The 20816-nt window shown below is 41.8% G+C and overlaps 1 protein-coding gene across 1 annotated transcript; it reads right to left on the reverse strand.

Annotated features, from left to right (window-relative positions):
* Nucleotides 1-2: 2 nt before the first annotated feature.
* Nucleotides 3-20599, reverse strand: XNDC1N (XRCC1 N-terminal domain containing 1, N-terminal like). The gene is made up of 10 exons (XM_054576205.1): nucleotides 20380-20599; nucleotides 13328-13471; nucleotides 11421-11562; nucleotides 10468-10623; nucleotides 9189-9367; nucleotides 4947-5029; nucleotides 4534-4706; nucleotides 2652-2724; nucleotides 1273-1400; nucleotides 3-518 (listed from the first exon to the last, which is right to left on the reverse strand). The coding sequence occupies exons 1-10, from the start codon at nucleotides 20461-20463 to the stop codon at nucleotides 286-288; spliced, it is 1395 nt and encodes a 464-aa protein (XP_054432180.1). The 5' UTR covers nucleotides 20464-20599; the 3' UTR covers nucleotides 3-285.
* Between the last annotated feature and the right edge of the window lie 217 nt (nucleotides 20600-20816).

Below are 20816 nucleotides of genomic sequence, written 5' to 3' on the forward strand. Positions count from 1 at the left end.
ACATCTGGACTGTGTCCCAGAGCCCAGCACTACAGCAGAAGTTCCAAAGGGGAAAAGGATGAAGCTGTCCTTGAGAAAGTAAGGCGCCATGGTGACAGAAGCCTTGACAACTGGGAGTGGGAAGCAGGCTGGGTCCAGAGGTGCCATTGGGCAGAGTCTTGAGGGAGAGTGTGGAGGGAAGCAGAGACAGCGCTTGGCCTCATGGGCACTTGTTTACCGTCAAGAGATCCACTCCCCAGTTTTAGTCACAGACGGCAAGGGGCTCAAACCACAGGTCCTCATGGCTCATGCCTCAGGGACCTCCCCACACATGCTGGCATGTTCTTCCACTTCTCCTGCTGGGAAGGGCAACTGGCAGATAGGACACTGGACCCAGGAAATGGGTGATGAGCTCTCTGAGGACACCCACAGTACAGACGGTGATGAAGGTGGTGATGAGGAGGGAGAGGCTAGGTGAGGTGGGGAGGTCTCTCCACAAGTGGCAGCGTGCTGGGGAAGAATCTCAACGCTGAAGGAGCCTAAGGGGGAGAGAAAGAGGGAAGCAAAATTGGGCCTGCTCCCAAGCAGCCTGTCAAAATGCAGCTGTTTTTGTTGGAACTAAACATTTTACATAGAGACACTCTCCAGTCATGAATCTGCAAAGCATTTCCTAAGTGTTTACTATGCGCCTGACACTGTGCTGGGAGCTGAGGCATTTAAACCCAGGCCTGACCTTATGGACTGCAGAGTTAGGGGTAAAGATAAGCTATGGCCACAAGTAACTATGATACAAAGCAGCAGGTGAGAAGTACTAAGCCCAAGGGAATCAGGAGCTCAGTTGGGAGAAATTACCTGAGAAGATTAGAGACTTGGTAAACAAGTTAATGTTTGAACAGAGAATCAGAGAGTAAGTTGATTGTGGACAGAGGAAAATCTTATGAAGGAAATTCTAGGCCCTTTTTGAGGTGTTTCTGTCTTTTTCCCAGTACTTTATTTTTAAAGACAACTTTAAGTATCTATTGGCTCCTAATGACCAATCTTGCATAAACAATTAGAGTGGAAAAAAAAATCTGATAGTGTTTTAAATTGTTTTGTTTCACTTTTCTCCTGAGGACATGGCCCTTGTCCCTTCCTCAGCTTGGCCAACACAATGTGAGCAGGTGTTCAGTATAGACTTGTATGTAACAGCACAGCAGACAGAGGGTAGGAGTCCAAGTTCAAATGTTTCCTGGCAGCATTCCCAGATCTCCTATTCCATAGTCCTGCAACAACCCCCATGCCCAAGCAGCTTACCTGCGCAAATGGGGCACTCCCCACTATCCTGGACACCGCTGGCTCGGGCCTGGGGTTGGTGGTGTTCTCTCTGCCCTGTCTTTGCTCTTGCCCTCCTATTTGGCTGAGAGTTTGAGTAGGATAAAGGCCTGTGAGAAAGAACAGTTAAAGAACAGCTATTAGAAAGAGGATGTAAGGGCTGAAGGAACCTTAAATTAAGGTGAAAAAAATGATTAGTTGATGTGGAGTGAGAATCCCTGAGTAGGGAGTCCTGGTTTTCCCATTTATGTATCAGGCCTTAGGGAGGTCATTTTACCTTTGAACATCTGAGAACAGAGCTCCTATTACTGCCTCTAGGTTTATTATTTTTTTATTGAGATATAATGCACATCCCATAAAATTCATGCTTTTAAAGTACACTACTCAATGGTCTTAGGATATTCACAAAGTTGTTTAACTACCGCAACTATCTAATTTTACAACATTTTTATCACGCCCAAAAGAAACGCTGAACCCATTAGTAATCACTCCCCACTCTTCCATCCCCACAGATATATATCCAGTACTTCTTTTCTGGAGAAAAATATATTCAGATCCTTTGTCTATTTAAAAAAAATTAGATTCTTTTACTGTTGAGTTGTAAGGGTTCCTATATATGCTTTTTTTTAATTCTTTTAAAAAATTTATTTATTTATTTATTGTTAGAGAGGGGAAGGGAGGGACAAAGAGAGGGAGAGAAACATCAATGTGTGGTTGCCTCTCAAGTGTCCCCTACTGGGGACCTGGCTCACAACCAGGCATGTGCCCTGATTGGGAATTGAACAAGAGACCCTTTGGTTCGCAGGTGGCCACTCAATCCACTGAACCACACAAGCCAGGTTTGTTTTTTTTTTAAGATTATATTAATTTATTTATTTTTTAGAGAGAGTGAAATGGAGGGAGAATCGAACTGGTGACCCTTAGGTTCACAGGCTGGCACTCAATCCACTGAGCCAAATCAGCCAGGGCTAAGTTTCCTATATATTCTAGATACAAGTACCTTATTGGACTTGTGATATGGAAATATTTTCCTATATATTCTGTGGGTTACCTTTTTATTTTTTAAAGTGTCCACTGAAGCAGAAAAAGATTTTAATTGTAACAAAGTCCAGGATGTACAGTGTACTCAGATTCAAACTCTAGTTCACTATAGGGCTACCTCCTTGCCTAGTTCCACGCCTGACAACATGTGGACAAGGACATCTTTTCTCTGCTACCCTCTAGGTTCAGACTGCAAGATCGAGATCCAGACATAAGGGTGCCCTCTGATGTAACTGAAACACGAGCGAGGAAGAAGACAGGTGAAGAAGGGCAGTAAAGTTTGGGGAGGTGATTTGGGTCTTTTGGGTGAACCTACTTACCTGCGGGCTTGCACTTTCCGTCTCTTCATCTTGCCCACATCATTCTCTGAGTTTTGCTCCTCTAGTCTGGGCTCTGTGTGAGAAATGCTCATTTAGCCTAGCTCATTAACAAAGGACCTTCACGTATGATATTCCTTCTTTTAAGGACATTCTTTCTATCCTCTTTTCCTGGTTAATTCTTACTCTTTTAAGTCTTAGAGGAAACGCTAATTCCTATGAGGAAGTTTTCCTGGGTTCTCTAATCTAAATCTGGCCATCCTATCCTGCTTTGCCTTTGAAGCACTTTTCACAGTTTTAAGTTTCATATCTCTTGTATGACATTGACACATGCCTCTCCATTAGGGTAGGAGCACTGCTGTTTCATTTACTGTTGTATCCCTGGCACCTAACACAGAGCCTTGCACAGAGATGGTCAAGTGAGTAATAACAAAACCCAGCAACAACCACCTATCTATTTATCCAGAAGTTATGAAATACTTTGTATAGCATTTAATATGTTTCAAAGTGCTTTCATAGCTCCAGTGCCCAGTCTGCAGGGTACCTAAAAAAGTTTAGTTTCCTTCCCATTCTCCATCTCTTAAAATAATAAACTACATCCTTTCTTTACATGGTAGGCAGCTTCTAAAATGACTCCCATGGATTCCTGCCTCCTGGTATTCATGCCTCCCCTAGTATGTGGGCATAATCTACTAACTTATTTCTAATCAATGGAATTTGGCAAAAGTGATAAGAGGTCACTTCTGTGATTAGGTTATAAGACAGACTTCTTTCTTGCTAGCACTCTCTCTTGCCTTTCAGCTTATTTACTCTGGTGACGCAAGCTGCCACATTGTGAGATGCTCTGTGGAGAGACTCTCATGGTACAGGAGATGAGGGAAGCCTCAGTCCAACAGCCCGTGGGGAACTGAATCCTACCCATGAGCACATGAGCGAGCTATGGAGCAGATTCTTCCAGGGGGAGCCTATGGTAACCTCAGCCTTGCGACACATCCAGAGCCAGAGGACCCAGTTAAGCCACGCTTGGATTCCTATCCATTAGAAACTGTGAGATAATAAATATTGTTTTAAGCCACTAAGTTTTGGGGTAATTTGTTATGCAACAAAAGATAACCAATGAAATGATATACTCATTTCTGCAATGAAATGATATATTCATTTTACTAATTTGCTCAGTTCTTTGAAATAATAAACCATTTTCATTCAGTGAAGCAATGAGTGAAACCAAGGTTTTTCAGCGAAAACTCTACTTGTTTTCTTACTCTTGCTATCTATTGTACAACAGTAAGAGGAACAAGAGCTCTGGGGTTCACATCCCGGCTCTGCCACTTACGAGCTGTGTGACTCAGGATACTTCACCTCGCTGATCCTCAGCTTCTTTTGTAAAATGAGTGTAACAGTATCTACCTCGTAAGTTTGTGGTAAACATCAAATAGATAAAGTTAGTAAAAGTGCAATGTCTGATGTGAGGTAGGAACCCCAAAATGTTTAATCCTTTCTTCTTCTTTACTGATTTAAACACAGTATTCCCCTACTTTATTTCTCCAATAAGCTCCATCCACCATCACCCTGACCTAACTATCCTTCTGAGATGATCACAGAACATTAATAGTGTAAGAGGAGTAAATACTATTTGGTTTAATTCCTTTACTTTGAAGATGAGGGAACTGAGGCCCAAAGAGATAAGGATTCCCAATTCCTAGGCCAGTGCTCTTTAAGTTACTACCCCATATTTGACTTCTCTTCTGGTAATAAGACACTGACAGTTATTTTCTCCCACATAAACTCTCATTTGTGAGCCATCCCTGTAGAGCAGTGGTGGATACAAGGAGGAGTGATGGTGCTAGGGAGAACAAGGGGCCAAAGGTAGGTCATGGGGCCTCACCTGCACTGTCTGGATGACTGGGACCTGGTTCTGCAGGGTTGTTTTTTAGGCTCGCCCCACTGGCTGGAGGTGCCCTGCGGGCAGCTGAAAGCACCATGCGAGCTGAACGCCCCAAAGTCCCTGGCTGCAGCTGCTTTAGGATATTCCTAAGCTCTGAAATTTCCTTGGTGCTCCTGCATGGAAACAGAGAGAATACTTGGTTTCAACCAAAAAGAGACTCCATTTTGCTCACCCAAGTCGATGACATTTAACCAAGAATGCCAGTTTGATATATAGATACAGGCCTAGAGTATGTGATTAATTGGGGGAACCCAGATAGGGCTTGCATGCCTGTGACCACCTTGGTAGTTTTTCTTTTCCAGGAGGGAGAGCTGGTAAGTGGAAGACCTCCACTCTGGCAGCCACTTACGTACGTTTGGGGCTCTGGGAAGAATGTCCTCCGGATGGAAGGATTAGCCATCCAGGGGCTGGGACCAGACTCCGAAGCATTAGAGCTCTGAAAAGAAAATGGAACATGAACGACATTTACCACTAGGGGACGCTGCCACCTAGTGCCACGTATGCTCCCAAACTTAAGGTCTTCAGCTTAGCGAGTGAAATGTATCTGCTATAATTTGTATGGGGCACCTTTGCTTGTGTGTGCACACTCTCTTCCAGCTCTAAGGTGTGAGATTTGGAGATTTTGTATACTTTGTTCCTCAATGCTAAGGGCTTTGTCATGATCCTGAAAGATGTGGGATAAGAGTACATGCTATTGGGAAAAAGAGTCTATGAGATTGATCTCATGTGCAAACTTTTCAAAGCGTGCGTGTGTGTGTGTGTATGTGTGTGTGTGTGTGTGATATTCATACATTAAATATTTAAATACAATATTTAAGTGTATGTATTTAATATATTAAATTTGTACATGTATAAAATTGATTCATGTAGGTACAAAACTCAAATCACTCATCTCTTTTTATATGCCTATGTGAGAAACAAATTATACACATATTTTTCTTTATATTTAAAAATAGCTCTATTTTGAACTATTTGGGGACTTTTTTTATCACTTTTCTATATACTGTTCCATATTAATTTCCATTATGATTTATTTTGTGAACAAATTTGTTCACCTGCAACTAGAAACCTATGAATTTTAGCCATTTATAAAAGGAGATGTGTGTATATGGATGTGTGTGGGATGGCACGTCTCTTTCTAGCACCAGCCACTGCATCTGTCATAGGCATTTTATAAACCTCTCTACTTCAAACTCTAGAAATGTCTGTATGTGATAATCACACGATACATCATTTCTACATAGATTTCATTTATGTGGAATGCTACAACTTCTTAACTCTGCCAAAATTCAATTTATCTGTGTCAATTCCTGCGGTTATTTCCTTCTTTAATTTTCCAAATTTCATTAAATTTAAAAAATTAAACATTCTTCTTTCATTTTCAGCTCCAATTCTTTCATCACAGATTCCTTTAAAGGCAAAGGTCTTTCTTATAAAGCATCACTTTGACCTCATTCTGCAAGTTTGAGAAAGAGTATTTTTATTCACATTCACTGTTTAATATTTTCTAATTGCCACTACAATCTCATTGTGGACCCAGCATTAATTTTTAAATATTTTGTTTATCAGAATTTTTATTTTTTCTTTACCATGTCTCATACATTTTAGAGTGAATACTACTATAAAGGGTAGATAGCTGGCTATGTAGAGATAACTCTAAATGAGATTAACCATTACAAAATGAGTTCCTCAGCACCAGCTACATAGAGTCAGGCTGCCAAGACTCATTTAGCAGTGTGACCTGGGACATCCCACTAAACTTCTCTGGCTTCTGTTTCCTTATCGGAAAATTAATGATCACCAAAGGCCCTACTTCATAGGATTAAAAGCCCTTATGTTTTGCTATCACTCTAACTTACCATTAGAATGGGACATTTTTTTTAAAAAGCCTATGGCATTTTAGACACCTTAAATTATAAAATTAAGTGCCATCAGTTCGTTTCCATGTATCATTTCTCTATTATAGAAATGTTTCAGGATCTCCTTTCCCTGTAGTTTCATTGAGGTACCTGCAGTATGTTTCATTCTGCTGTTGATGTTCAATGCCTTTCTAACATAATGGCTCTGTAGTTGCTGACTCCCTTTCTCGATCCCACCAAGGTCTTAAAGGTGCAGAGTAATTCAGATGGCCAAAGTGGAAAGGTCTCTACAAAGTCCTTATTTATCCTATAATTAGGGAGATATGTCCTGGTTTGCCTGCGACAGTCATGCTTATTATGTCTGTTCTTCCTCTCCTTCTTATTTTTAAAGATTTTATTTAGAGAAAGGGGATGGGAAGAAGAGAAACATCCATGTGTGAGAAACACTGATTGTTTGCCTCTTGCACGCCCCTAACCTGGGACCTGGCACACACCCAGGCATGTACCCTGACCAGGAATTGAACCAGTAACTTTTCAGTTTGCAGGACAACATCCAACCCACAGAGCTACACCAGTCAGGACTCAGTATAATTATTAATAGCATTCTTTTTTGCTTTCAAAGTGTCTCAGTTTGGATGATAAATTTTACAGTGGCCTTATCTACAACTCCTCTCTGAAAGGTCATTTATATAATGAACACGTTTACTCAAAGCCTACTTTGTTCCAGCTGCCAGGAATGCATTACAGAACAAGACAAACAGGTTCCTAATCTCACAGAGCTTCCATTTTACTGTATAGCCAGGACCACAGAGCTCTAGCTCCATTCATGTCAGCTTCCAGTTCTGTAATATTGGGACATGGCAGAGCACGCTGAACTGCCTCACTGGTCCTTTTGCATTTTTTAGCCTTTCCCTCAATGGAAAGGTAAATCTCAGACCAAGCTTTACTTATCTCAGCTCTCCGGGTCTCTCTTACCCAAGGCTGTACTACAGGCATCTACTCCTTTGTCTGCTCTAACTCCCTTTTGTCTTCCCAATGTAGTCTCTTCTTTTTCTCAGTAGACTCAAAAGGATTGAAGTTCACTCCTGGGAACTGAAATTCTTTTGGTTATCTTGATGTTCGCAGCTTCTAAAAATGTAGTGTGTAAAGCAGTACTGTGGTGTAATGACAGGAGACCTGATTTCTGGTCCCTACTCTGATCTGACTTGCTGTGTGAATTTGAGTATTTAAGTTTCCCTATATGATGTGTAAAATGAGGTGGTTGGGGCTTGATGATCTCCAGTATTTTTTCATCTCTGGAATTCTATGTCTCAAGCTTTGTGTGATTATACAAGGTCTGTCCAGAAAAAGTCCAGCCATTGTTAATATAATGAAAACGGTTTAAGTGACATTGTTGTAACCTGGCATCCAGGGAGAGTGGACTGGAATGCGCATATATGACTAATGAAGACTTCACTGTACTAGTCAGTGGGGGCAGTAGACGCCGTTGAGTGAGCAAGTGTACTGTGTGGCCTTTGCATTCAAAATGACTGAGTGAGTAGAGCAACGAATCTGCATCAAATTTTGCGTTAAGCTTGAATATTCCTACACAGAAACTATTCAGATGATTCAGAAGTTTGAAGCTATGAGCAACTGGTGACTGGTAGCTTCATCACAACAGCAGCCTGCTCATACATCATGTCTTGTGCAGAGATTTTGGCGAAACATCACTTCGCTGAGGTGACTCAGCTCCCCTACAGCCCAGATTTGGCTCCCTGAGATTTCTAGATTTTCCCAAAACTAAAATCACCTTTGGAAAGGGAAGAGGTTTCAGACCTTTGATGAGATTCAGGAAAATATAACAGGATAGCTGATGGTGATTGGGAGAACTGTGTGAGGTCCCAAGGTGCCTACTTTGAAGGTGACTGAGGCATAATTGTCCTGTGTACAATGTTTCTTGTATCTTCTTCAATAAATGTCTGTTTTTCATATTACATGGCTCGATGCCTTCTGGATTATGAAGACCTTGTATCTTCATATTTGTTTGTGAATGAATTATGGTGGAGGGTACTGGCTTGGAAAGATAAATGGAGACACCAGTGTAGAGAAAGCAGGAGTCAGAATAGGCTTAGGAAGGAAAAAAAGAAAAACTAGAAAACTGGCTGAGAAAAGGGGAGATAAACTGACTAGATACTTACATATAGCCAGAAATCCATATATCTTTTAGGAGTATATGTGTATTGTACAAGGAAAGAGAGCAGGAGAACATATGAAATTGCAGAGCACATGTCTAAGAATATAACTGGCTTGGCTAGGTAGGTGAGTCAGGGAACAATAAGAGAAGGACTGTGAGTCCTGGGAGTTTCAGGTGCTAGAAGGAAAAGTTGGATGAAAGCAAGAGTCCCCAGTAACCTAGAAATAAAGTATGACATTAAGTTTGAATCCCAAAAGAATTTAATTATGACAAAAGAACAAATGGCCCAACAGCTTTGTGTACATGATATTGAAGGTTCACTCACTTGAATCTTTCACGTGTGAAAGTGAGAGTTAATTCCTACCTGTAAGAAAGGGTAATACACCCATTTACATTTATATTTGGTTTGCAAGCTGGCACTCAATCCACTGAGCCACACCTATATTTGTATTTAAATGTATGTGTGCTTATGTGTATCTATAACTCAATCAAGCACCAGCTTCCTAACCAGAAGCTGAAAAGGGTGGGAAAATATTAAGTCCTTGATCCACCATTGTACATACCTGGCTCAGCACAGGGCTCACAGGGGCTGACGGATCCATCACAGGGTCATCTAAGGAGTCCAGAGAGGAACACACACGCAGAAAGGCCAGGCCAAAGGACTCATGACGTGTGAAGGGTTGGGAACAAGTCAGGCGAAGTCGATCCCATGACTCACCTGAGGCTGGAGCCAGGAAATCATCTCAAGGGAGAGAGGAAATGCATGAATGGGAGGGAGAAAGGAAGAGAAGGTCAATATGAGTAGGGGCAAGAAAAGGCAGGGACTATATAGAGTAAACTCGAACAAAAGGAATAATGGACGTCATCAATACCCCTCTGGTCTTGGTGTTCAGGGTTTGGCAGTGCCAAGTGGGCCAGGCAGGGCCCTCTCAGGCATCATCACTCCTCCCTGTCATGGTTCCACACCATTCCCAGCATGAGTACCTTCTTGTTCTATACTCCTGAGACCTTATCAATGTCTCATTTTAACAGGAGGTATCTGCAGTGCTGGGGTCTGGGGTGACCACTTGCCCAATGGATTAGCTGACCTACATGCACTGTCCTTGGTCTATGAGCCCTTGGCCTCTCTCACAGCACTACATGCCCTATGTACTCACCCACAGTATCACATACCAGGATTACAAACCCTTCTCACCTTCAATCCCTAGCACTATCTAGTCTGACCTCATCTCCTTCACTTCATAAGCCCCTCCCTTATCACTCTTCCCTGGCATTACGAAAACCTCCAATTTAAATGCAGACAAATCCTAAGTCCCCAGAGGCCAGGAATCAGATCTTGTGTTTCTTTTGCGGTGCTTAATGAGCACAGAGCTTTGCATAGAACAGAACTCGGGTAACACTATATGCTGTGTAACTATAATGATCACATAGTCTTCTATCACATATAAAAATTCATCCTACACTGACACTTACATTCACACTTACATGAATACAAACAAAAACACACTAATCACAAATGTGGGTTCTATATCAAACTTCATGGAACCACATTGAATGTAAATGTAAATCGCGGTACATAAATATCCCAAGGTATCATGCATTCTCATCATGGAGAACTCACTCACAAACATACCATATAGTTGTTTACTCATTAACTACCATGTCCCCCCAGCAGATACAACCAAGTCCCTGCATAGGTTCCCTCCCACAATATACACCTGCCATCTCTTACAGCCCTCTATCGCACTGCAGTTCTTTTTCTCATAATCTCTGTTCCTCCCTCCCTGCCTCCGTCCCTCTCTCTTTCCGTTTCTCTCCCATTTTTGCTTTTGCCCTCCTTACCATCTTTAAACATGCGGACCCCTGAGCGATTTTTTCCCTGCTTTGAATCAGCTAGAGACATTAGCATGGTTGCAGGGAGCAAGGTGACAAAAGGTGTATCCAGGGACCAGGAAGAACGGCCCACATCAATCTGCAGGAAAGCACAGCCACAGTTACCTGGGGACAAAAGTTTGAGAGACGGATAAGAGTTACAGGGTGATAGGGGCTCCCCTGACTGTACACAAGAGAATCAGGGAATAGAGCTAATTGGAAGCTAAGAAAGGTCAAGCAACATAATGAGCCAGTAGCTGAAGTAAAACAAGCCCTCAGCCCACTAAGTGACAATGTGAAGGTTCACTGTGTTTCTCTCAGCCAGAAGCCTTCCCTTAACTGAAGAGACTTGTTGCTTCCCTGTCCTCTATCTCTGGCAGGCTGTGTGAAACTCTCTCCCTTAAATCCTTCCTAGGGACGATGTCCTGACATCTTTCTGTCCTGACAGAGCTGAAACCTATGGTCTTTGTCAGCTCTATATTCCAGAGAATTCTAATGCCAACCTTTCCAACCTATAAACTCCTATGGAGCCTTCCCAGATTAGCCTGCAGAGTTCATCTCAAGCACCCTCTTGACCCTAATATTTAGAAGTGTCTATCGATTCTGTTCATTGGCATTGATAATTATGTTGATGTCCTAAGGCTCCACCCAGACCACCAGGATCAAAGGAGGGCAGGTATATTGCTTAATTCAGGGAGTATCACTTGCATTCAATTCTATGAGAGTGGAACCCTTAGAGTTTGTCAATACCACATACCTGCCCCGAAGGCAAGGTCCACATCTCCCTTTCACACCAGTTACAGCTTATTCCCTGAAGGCTGCTCAGCCAGACTGAACTGCGACATTTTGGTGGAGCTTTGGAGGGGAATGCTATTCCTGTGTTCTCCCATGGAGGTTCCTAGACTCCCAGAGATTTCACTCACCTACATCAATGTAGCCAATGGGCACTGCCCTCTCCAGCTGTAGTTCCACTTTGAGTTGCCCACTCTTGTCTCGAGGGCAACTGAGCCATGGTCCCCTCTGACTGTCTGAGTTCAGCAAATTCTCCACAGGATACTTGGGATCCTAAATCAGAGAAGAGAGAAAATCAGGCACCTTACTGGGCCCAAGGAAACAAAGGATGCCCATGAATGAGGGATCCCTATACTCCCAAACCTTTCTAGGCATTCTAGTATAATAGGAAAGGTACTAGATGGAAGTCCATAGGAATGCGGCTATCACATACCAAGGGATTTAGACACAATTTACTTCTTCATTTACCACACTATCTCATTTAATCCTCAGAACAACTTAGGTGGTTACTATTATTTCTTTATAGTTAACAGATCAATAAACTGAAGCTTGGGTTCAGGAATTTGTCCAAGGCCACAAGGCCCAATAACCAACTACAGTCAGAACTCCCAGGTTTCTAAACCCAGAGCTCTTAACCACCACACTATGCTATTCTTCATTTATAAGGCGTTTTTACAGACACTATTGTCTTCAAAGTACCTTATGAGTTAAGAAAGGCAAAGATTTTTATTCTAAGTTTACAAGTGATGGTTAGAAATAATGTGATTTATTCAAAGGCTGCACTAGCAACAGAGATAGAAGCTTTCAGTTCTAACCCAAAGTCAGATTTTTTGTGAAAAGGTCTTGAGCAAACTACTTTCTCTCTGGGCCTAAATTTCTTCATCTATAAGTAAAGGGGGCAGACTAAACTCATGGTTTTCAGTCTTGTTTTTTGTTTTAGTAATAAAATCCTTCTTTTTAACTGAGGTCTTATACTAAAGTGAGTGAGTGAGTGAGTGAGTGAGTGAGGGTGTGTGTGTCTCCAACAAATAAATGCATAGTTCTGGTAAAAGCAGAGTTTCGGGGTGCTTAGAGACATACATGTCCCTTCTCCCTTCAACTTCCAAAAGTGGGTCCCCACAGAGTACAGTTTGAAAACCACAATATTAGAAGACAGCTAATGTTCTCTAGCATTTTATAAGGCTGAGACTGTGAAGAAACCATTTAGACTGACCATATAGGTGAGGAGGATAAAGATAACTTTTCTTCTATTTCTCTTAGGAGTTGATACAGTTAGTTCCTAAAGATGCTCGAAGGGTCTTTCTGAAATGTATGGAGATATTTTTGACTGTCATAATGACCAGGAAGCATTATGTCATTAGAGTGTAGAGACCATGGATGCTAAATAGTCCACCATGCAAATGATATTGCTATAAAATGAAGGTTTATCTGACCTAAAACGCCAACAGCAATCCTTGAGAAAGACTAGGGTAACAGAAGGGGAAGGGCAGGGAGAACGGGTATATGGATCGGGAAATGACAGCAGAGGAAAGGGAGGGAAGCCCTTAATCACCACAGTGGATCAGTGCTGGGTGCTGGTATCTAGCTCTAAATGGGATAGGGATTTCTGAAAGTGGACCTTTAGGAAGGAGGCTGAGCTCACATTTGCTGATGGTGGTGATATCCTCACAGGTCATGGATGACCTTGAGTGTCATCTTCTTTCACTGACAGAGTGACTAAACTTCCCTTCTGGGAACCTTGGTACAGACTTTGGTCCTATAGCTTTCTCAGTTTTCCTCCAAACTGAGGGTGGAATCTGAGGTTGTTTCCTTGTTTACCTTTAATTCCTGGGAACACTTCTTTTATGTGTCCTTGTTGCTCTGGAAAGAACCTGGGGCAAGAGCTCTGTTTCTCTGCTTTAACTCTGGACTCCTGGAGAAAGGACAATGTCTCTCCTATTAGAATTGGGAATTTCCTGAAAGTGGAGCCAAGTCTCCTATTTTTTTTTTCCACTCCTTTCAGTCACCAAGAAAACACCATGCCTGCTAATTAACATACCTGAGAGGAAAATGATACCACGTGGCTAATCTTCACAGGAGCCATGGTAGGCCCTGCAGCTGTACCAAGAGCAAGGTGAAAATGCTTTCTCCTGAGATTTCTTCTGTTAGCACGTTGGCACTGCATCCATTTTGGTACCATCAGCTTCCGGGAGAGAAAGAAAACCTCTTATTACTCCTGAAGAAGAGAACAAAAGGAAAATAAACTAGCCATGGATGTTTCTCTGATAACAGGAGCTATTTGCAGCAGTCAGACTGTTACTGATTACCATGATGGGCTCGGTGGGGATGGAGGCAGACACCAGATCTACACCAACCAATGAACCAGATCTGAAACAGTTAGAATGCAACCACAGGGCAATAGAACAGCAAGAGCAAGAGATATATTGAGATGTTAATGCTGAGTTTCTATGTAGTGAGGGCATGGATCATGCCTTAAATCATTCATTTTTATATTCCTAGAGTCTGGCACATAGTAAAGATGTGGAACAAATGTTCAACTAAATGTATGATATAGACATATGACCCTTTTTTTTTTCTTCCCATAAAATGAATCTTAATTTAGCTTTAAGTCACTCCTCTACTAGAGATCTTCAATGGCTTGCTGATGTATACAAATCTCTTGCTACATGATAGGTAATAAATATTAATTCAGCGTGGCCCCTCAAACATCTGCAATGGGGATCTCAACATCTCCTGCTTCATCTCCTATTCCTTTCATTAGAGATGTGTTTTACTTGACTATCAGTGTTTTGTTTATTTAAACTTAGAAGTTCATATGGGTATTTGTACTTTTATCTTTTGCTAAACATTTTTTAAAAAGATTTTATTTATTTTTAGAGAGAAGGGAAGGGAAGGAGAAAGGGAGAGAAACATAGATGTGAGAAACATTCATTGGTTGTCTCTCGCACGTACCCCAACCAGGGACTGAACCTTCAACCCAGGCATGTGCCCTAACTTGGAATCGAACCAGCAACCTTTTGATTTGTGTTCAGCAGTTCCTTGGCCAGAGGTATTTTAAAGTTGTCAGAGGGTCTATAGGTGGATCTCTCTCCAAACATTTATATCCTGCCCTTTTTACTCATGTTTGTTCTCACCTGGCCTCTAAACATAAATCCATGACCCCTGATATACTCCTGGCCATAATGGTATTCTTGCCTCCTTCCCACCCCAAAACAGTTTTCTCACTTCCAAGATTTTGCTCATTCCATCTCCCCTGCTTGGAATGCTCCTTCCTTTAACCACTTGTCAAATCAAATACGTCTTTAATGTTAAAATGTCACCTCCACTCTGCTCAACCAGCTCAAGGTGATAGCTGCATCCTCTCAATTCAATGATCTGGTTATGTCTCTTTTTTTAAAGATTTTATTCTACTTTTCTTTTTTTATAGAAAGGGGGAAAGAGGGAGGAAGAGGGAGAGAAACATTGATGTAAGAGAGAACATCAATCGGTTGCCTCTCCCTTGCCCCCAAGTGGGGACCAGGCCCACAACCCAGGCATGTGCCCTGACTGGGAATTGAACCAGTGACCTTTTGGTTCTCAGTCCAGCATGCAACCTATTGAGCCACATCAGTCAGGGCCGGGTATATGTCTTATGTCCCTTGCCTAATTGTCAGCTCTTGGAGGACAGGCTTCATGTTTGATTCTTTTCTGTATCTTCAATGTAAGAGGAAGAAACTTACAGTTCCAGATTAGCAGATAGCTGATGACTGAATAAATGACCATAAATATTGAACTCCAAAGGGCCAGCAGTCATTGAGTGCTCAGAGTGGGGTAGTAACGAACTCTTAGTGAAAGCCATGTAAAGGTCAAGCATTCTTCAGAGGTCATATTCAACATGGTACCAAGCCTTCAAAAAGAGAAGAATGCAAGATGAGTCCTGAGTTACCTTTCTAGGCCTTTAGATTAACTAGAGCTGATTATTCCCATAATAGGAACTCACTGAACATTCAACAATTTTTCCTATTCCCTGCTAGATATTGGAAATAGAAAAATAATTAAGATACGGTATGTTTGGAGATATTTCCAGTACACATTTGTGATTTGATGTGGAATCTCCATCACCTCTCATCACCAACATACTGATGTCTGACCTAGCTAGCCCCCAAACTATACTCTAGGCTTGGAGACTCTGAAGCTGTCAATGTTGGATATTTCATTTAGTTAATATTTGGGGGGTTGTCTGGTAAGTACCAGGCCCTGTATCAGGTACTGGATATAGAGTGGTGAATAAGACATATAGTCTTTTTCATGAAGATCATCATCTATCAAATTGCTTGTAGTTATTCAAAGATTAAGTACTTTCTGAAGTCCTTGTGCCAGCATACACTCTGTTGTTCTTGTTTTTTGGCAATGGTGTGTTTACCCTGTTTATCTCCCTGCTAATTAGTGAGCTCTTTGAGGATATGGATTTTTGGCAACCTCAGAGAGGTGCTGAAACACAGAAGGCATTAAAAAATAGCCATTAAAAAAATTAATTTATTAAGTCAATATAATTCCAATCAGAATTTCAATATAAGCTTCTGGTAAACATGATAAACTAATAAAAAATAAAGGGCCAAAAGTTGCTAAGACAATTTTAGAAAGATAGACTAAAGAAGTGGCCCTGACTTTTGGTCAAGATGGCAGCATAGGTAAACTCAGCTCACCTCAGCTCACAACCCCAGCAAAATCACAACTGAAATAAAGAAGAACCATCATTCAGAACCATCATAAATTGAGTTGAATGGAAGTCTGATAACTACAGAATTAAAGAAACCATATCCATCCAGGCTGGTAGGAGTTCCACACCCATATGTGGTGGATAAAATTCGTGAGGGACATCTTGGGAGCGAGGAGTCCCAGCCCCACACCAGTTCCCCCAGCCCAGGGTTCCAGTGCCAAGAAATAAGTGCCTATAACTTCTGGCTGCAAAAACCAATGGGGATTGAGTGAGTGGAAGGCTTTCTGGAGTCCCAAGCACTTTCTCTTAAAGAACCCATATGCGAACTTACTTGGACTCACTCCCTCTGAGCTCCAGCACCAGAACAGCAGCTTGAAAGGCACCAGTGGCATACAGGGAGGAATTGAAGTGTCTGGAATCAAGGCAAGAGCTGGGGGACAGATTTCTCCCAGATAAAAAGGTGTGCTGATGCAACTGTCCCTTTTCTGAACTCTCTCCACACACAGCCACAAGACAGGCAAGTGCCGTATCTGAGGCCCCATTAACCTGGCTAACACTGTGTGCCCCACCCTGAAGATCCCCTGAGACTTTGTCCCACCCAACTTCCAGGCCCACCCAAGCTGAACAGTGACTTCTCCATATGAATGGCTGGTCTTGGCTCTTGCCTCACAACTTCCTAAATCCTAAGAAACCATAGCCTGCCTCAATTTATATCTTGGCTTCACCTGGGAATCTCCAAGCCCAGCACAGGCAGTAGCCATCTCACATTGCTTTATAGCTCAGGCAGGGTGGCCCTGGGACAAAACACAGGTGGGGACTGAACTTGGTCTGCAACACCCAGAAAACCCCAGAGCCAGCATACCCAGTGGACAGCTACAGACCACATTGGAACACCACCACCCTGCCCCTGCACAGCTGATCCTCCACAGAGGGCGGAGGAGGTTGGTGGTCAGTGGTCACCGCCAGTCCTTGAAGCTGACTGGCCTGGGTAAATCCCTCCCATTGATCTGCCAACAGCAATCAATGCTCAACTACAAGAGAAGGGTGTACTCAGTCCACACAAAGAGCACACCTTGAGTACCCAGCTTGGGTAACAGAGGAGGCTATGCCACTGGACTCTACAGGACACCTACTACATTAGGCCATGCTACCAAGACATGGAGTCATAGCAACTCTACCTAATACACAGAAACAAACACAGGGAGGCTGCCAAAAGGAGGAGACAAAGAAACATGGCCCAAATGAAAGAACATATTAAAACTGTCGAAAAAGAACTAAACAAAATGAAGATAAGCAATCTATCAGATGCAGAGTTCAAAACATTTGTTATAAGGATGCTAAAAGAACTTAGTGAGGACCCCAAGAGCATAAAAAAGGTCCAGTCAGAAACAAAAGATATTCTAATTGAAATAAAGGATAATTTACAGGAAACAACAGATGAAGCCAAGAATCAAATCAATGATTTGGGACATAAGGAAGCAAAAAACAACCAATCATAACAAGAAAAAAAGAATCTAAAAAAAACAAGAATAGTATAGGCTGCCTGAGGGACAACTTCAAGAGTTCCAACATTTGCATCATAAGGGTGCCAGGAGAAGAGAAAGAGCACAAAATTGGAAATCTATTTGAAAAAATAATGGAAGAAAACTTCCTTGATTTGGTGTAAGAAATAGACATGCAAGTTCAGGAAGCACAGAGAGTCCCAAACAAGGTGAATGCAAAGCGGCCCACTCCAAGAGACATCATAATGAAAATGCCAAAGGTTAAAGATAAAGAGAGAATCTTAAAAGCAGCAAGAGGAAAGAAGTTAGTTACCCACAGGGGAGTCCTCATAAGACTGTCAGCTGACTTCTCAAAAGAAACTTTGCAGGGAGGAACTGAAGTGTCTGGAATCAAGGCAAGAGCTGGGGGACAGATTTCTCCCAGATAAAAAGGTATGCAGATGCCATTGTCCCTTTTCTGAACCCTCTCCACACACAGTCACACAAGTGACTTCCCCATATGAATGGCTGGTCTTGGCTCTTGCTTCACAACTTCCTAAACTCGACACAGTAGGTTCCTCCCTTTGCAGGCTAGAAGGGATTGGCAAGAAATATTCAGTCTTGAAAAGCAGGGACCTACTGCCAAGATTGCTCTACCCAGCAAAACTATCATTTAGAATCAAAGGTCAGATAAAGAGCTTTCCAGACAAGAAAAAGCTCTTTACAATATAATATAATAACATTATTATAGAAAATGTTAAAGGGACTTATTTAGGAAAAAGATGATCAAAACTATGAACAATAAAATGTCAATAAATATATACTTATCAATAATTGAATCTAAAAAATAAACTAAGCAAACAAGAACAGAGACAGAAGCATGGATATGGAGAATCTTTTGATGGTTTCCAGATGGGAGGGGTGCACAGAGGAATGGGTGAAGAAGTGAAGGGATTAAGAAGTACAAATAGGTAGTTACAGAATAGCATGGAGAGGTAAAGTACAGTATAGGACATGGAATAGCCAAAGAACTTGTATGCATGACCCATGGACATGAACAAATGTGTGGGGATTGACTGAGGGATTGGGAGGTGCTGGCTGAAAGGGATAAAGGGAGAAAAATTGGGACAATAGTATAATCAATAAAATATACTTAAAATTAAAAGAAAAGAGAAGTGACCCTGACTGGTGTGGCTCAGTGGTTTGGGCATTGTCCCACAAGCAGAACAGCTGCCTGTTCAATCACTGGTCAGGGCACACGCATGGGTTGTGGGCCAGGTCCCTGGTTGGAGGTGTGTGAGAGGCAAACGATCTTTCTCTCCCTGTCTGTCTCCCTTCCTTCCCCTGTCTCTAAAAATTAAAAAATAGAATCTTTAAAAAAAGAAGAGAGAAAGAAGGGGAGTTCAACTCCTTTGATGACAACTGCAAAGTCACAGTAATTAAAATGTCTACAGAAACAAGAACATACATACCAGAAACAGAGTCATATAAATGGGAATTTGCAACCTGCTTAATTGGTTGGAAGAGAACAGAAACATGATTCTGTCAGAAAAAAAGATGAGGTAATAAACAGTGTTTAGAAAGTTGGTTCACAATGTGAAGAACAACAGAAATAAACTCTACCTCATAACATATTTAAAAAATTATACTCAAATGGATCAAAGATGGAAACATGAAAAACACTTTAAGGTAACAGAAACAAGGTTGAAATACAAATGACCAACCAAAAGAAGATATCTACAACACATATAAACTTTGATAGTAGTCAGAATACATATTTTTAAGTACGAGAAATCAATAAAAAAGGCAAGCATTTCAATAAAATACTGGAGAGAAGATATAAACACACTTAAGATAAAATCTGAATGATTATAACCCATATTTAAAAAATACTTGGACTCCCTAGTAATAAGGAAATTGCGAATAACTCATCTTTTAAGACTGGAAAAAAACTAAAAGTTTATAATATAAAGAACTGGCAATAAGATGGGGAAATGGGCCTCCTCATAAACATTTCCACCACATCTTCATTCTGACCAGCTACATTTTCAGTAGTTAGCCTATTTGAATAGTGTAGCTCTAGAGTGATTCACATGTGCACAAAAAGACACATGCAATGTTTCTAATAGCAAAACCTTAAAATTCTAGTGTCCATTAGTTGGAAAATGGATAAATGAAATGTTATATATCATACAACTTAATTCTACTTAACAGTTAAAAGGAATACTTAGATGTAAATATACATAAATATGGACAGACCTCAAAAGATAGTAAAGTGAAAGTTATAGATAATAAACAGAAAATAGCAGTTATGTTCATTTACAAAAACAAAAGTAATACAATACTTATAGTTTGTATGTACACATTGAATGGACTGAGAGAATACACAGCTAATTATACTAGTTGCTTCTGGAGAGGATGAAAGAGTAATGGGTCTGAGAGGAGAAGACAGTTAAGTTCAACTTCTATCTGTACTATTTTATCTTTTTTAAAAATGAGGAAGCAAATAGCTCATGATGCCAATAGTCAATTTAGAGTAATAGTGTTTATAATACTCTTAAGTTTCACATAATAAAAATAATCCCCATTTTTAAGTAAATGAGATGGCTGTAGATGGTGTAAATATTACCCTGTAACTTCCTGACAGCCCCCAAATAGTTGCCTGGCATTCTAGACCTTGTGAGCCCACAGGTCATCCTAGCCCTGTTCACCGGACAGACCCAGCAGGAACGCCCAGGGAGCAAGAGTTGGGGCTTGGGAGGTGTCGCGTCCGGATGCACAAATAACAGGGTGTTAGAAATTAATTACCGTACTCAGCTGTAAGTTGGGGTACAGCGCAGTGAATAAGGTATATAAGAAGGGGAGAAAGGTAGGAGCTGGAGACGCAGGATGTGGGATAGGAAAGAGTACCGAAACGTGTGACGTGCCTCCGGAGACATGAGAACTGAAGAAACAGTTTGGGGCCCGTGGAGGTCCCGGCAGCTTCTTCAACATCTGGAGCCTAAGCCGAGCGGGCACTTCCACAGCTCCTCCGAACGCCCTGTTTGGGCCACCCCTTCTCCCTTTCGGCCACTACCATCCCACCAGCAACCTCCAACGCCCGTCACCGGGGGACACAACCTCGAGGAGTCACCGCAGCCTCAGTTCGTGGACCACAAACCTATTCTCCCGCCAATTCGGCCCCCCTGAACTCCGCCTTCTGACCCAGAGCGCGACTCTTCCGCTTCCCAAAGCCCGGGAATTCGTCCTGGAGCGTCAAGAAGTCTCTGTTTCTGAAAAATGACTTCCACCGAGGCAAGAAGGCATGTGCTATGACCAGTAAAACACATTCAAGTGTTATATGTATA

This window comes from Pteronotus mesoamericanus, unplaced genomic scaffold (genome assembly GCF_021234165.1).
Source record: "Pteronotus mesoamericanus isolate MK-2021 breed Mesoamerican mustached bat unplaced genomic scaffold, CSHL_Meso_final contig_33, whole genome shotgun sequence".
Lineage (NCBI taxonomy): Eukaryota > Metazoa > Chordata > Mammalia > Chiroptera > Mormoopidae > Pteronotus > Pteronotus mesoamericanus.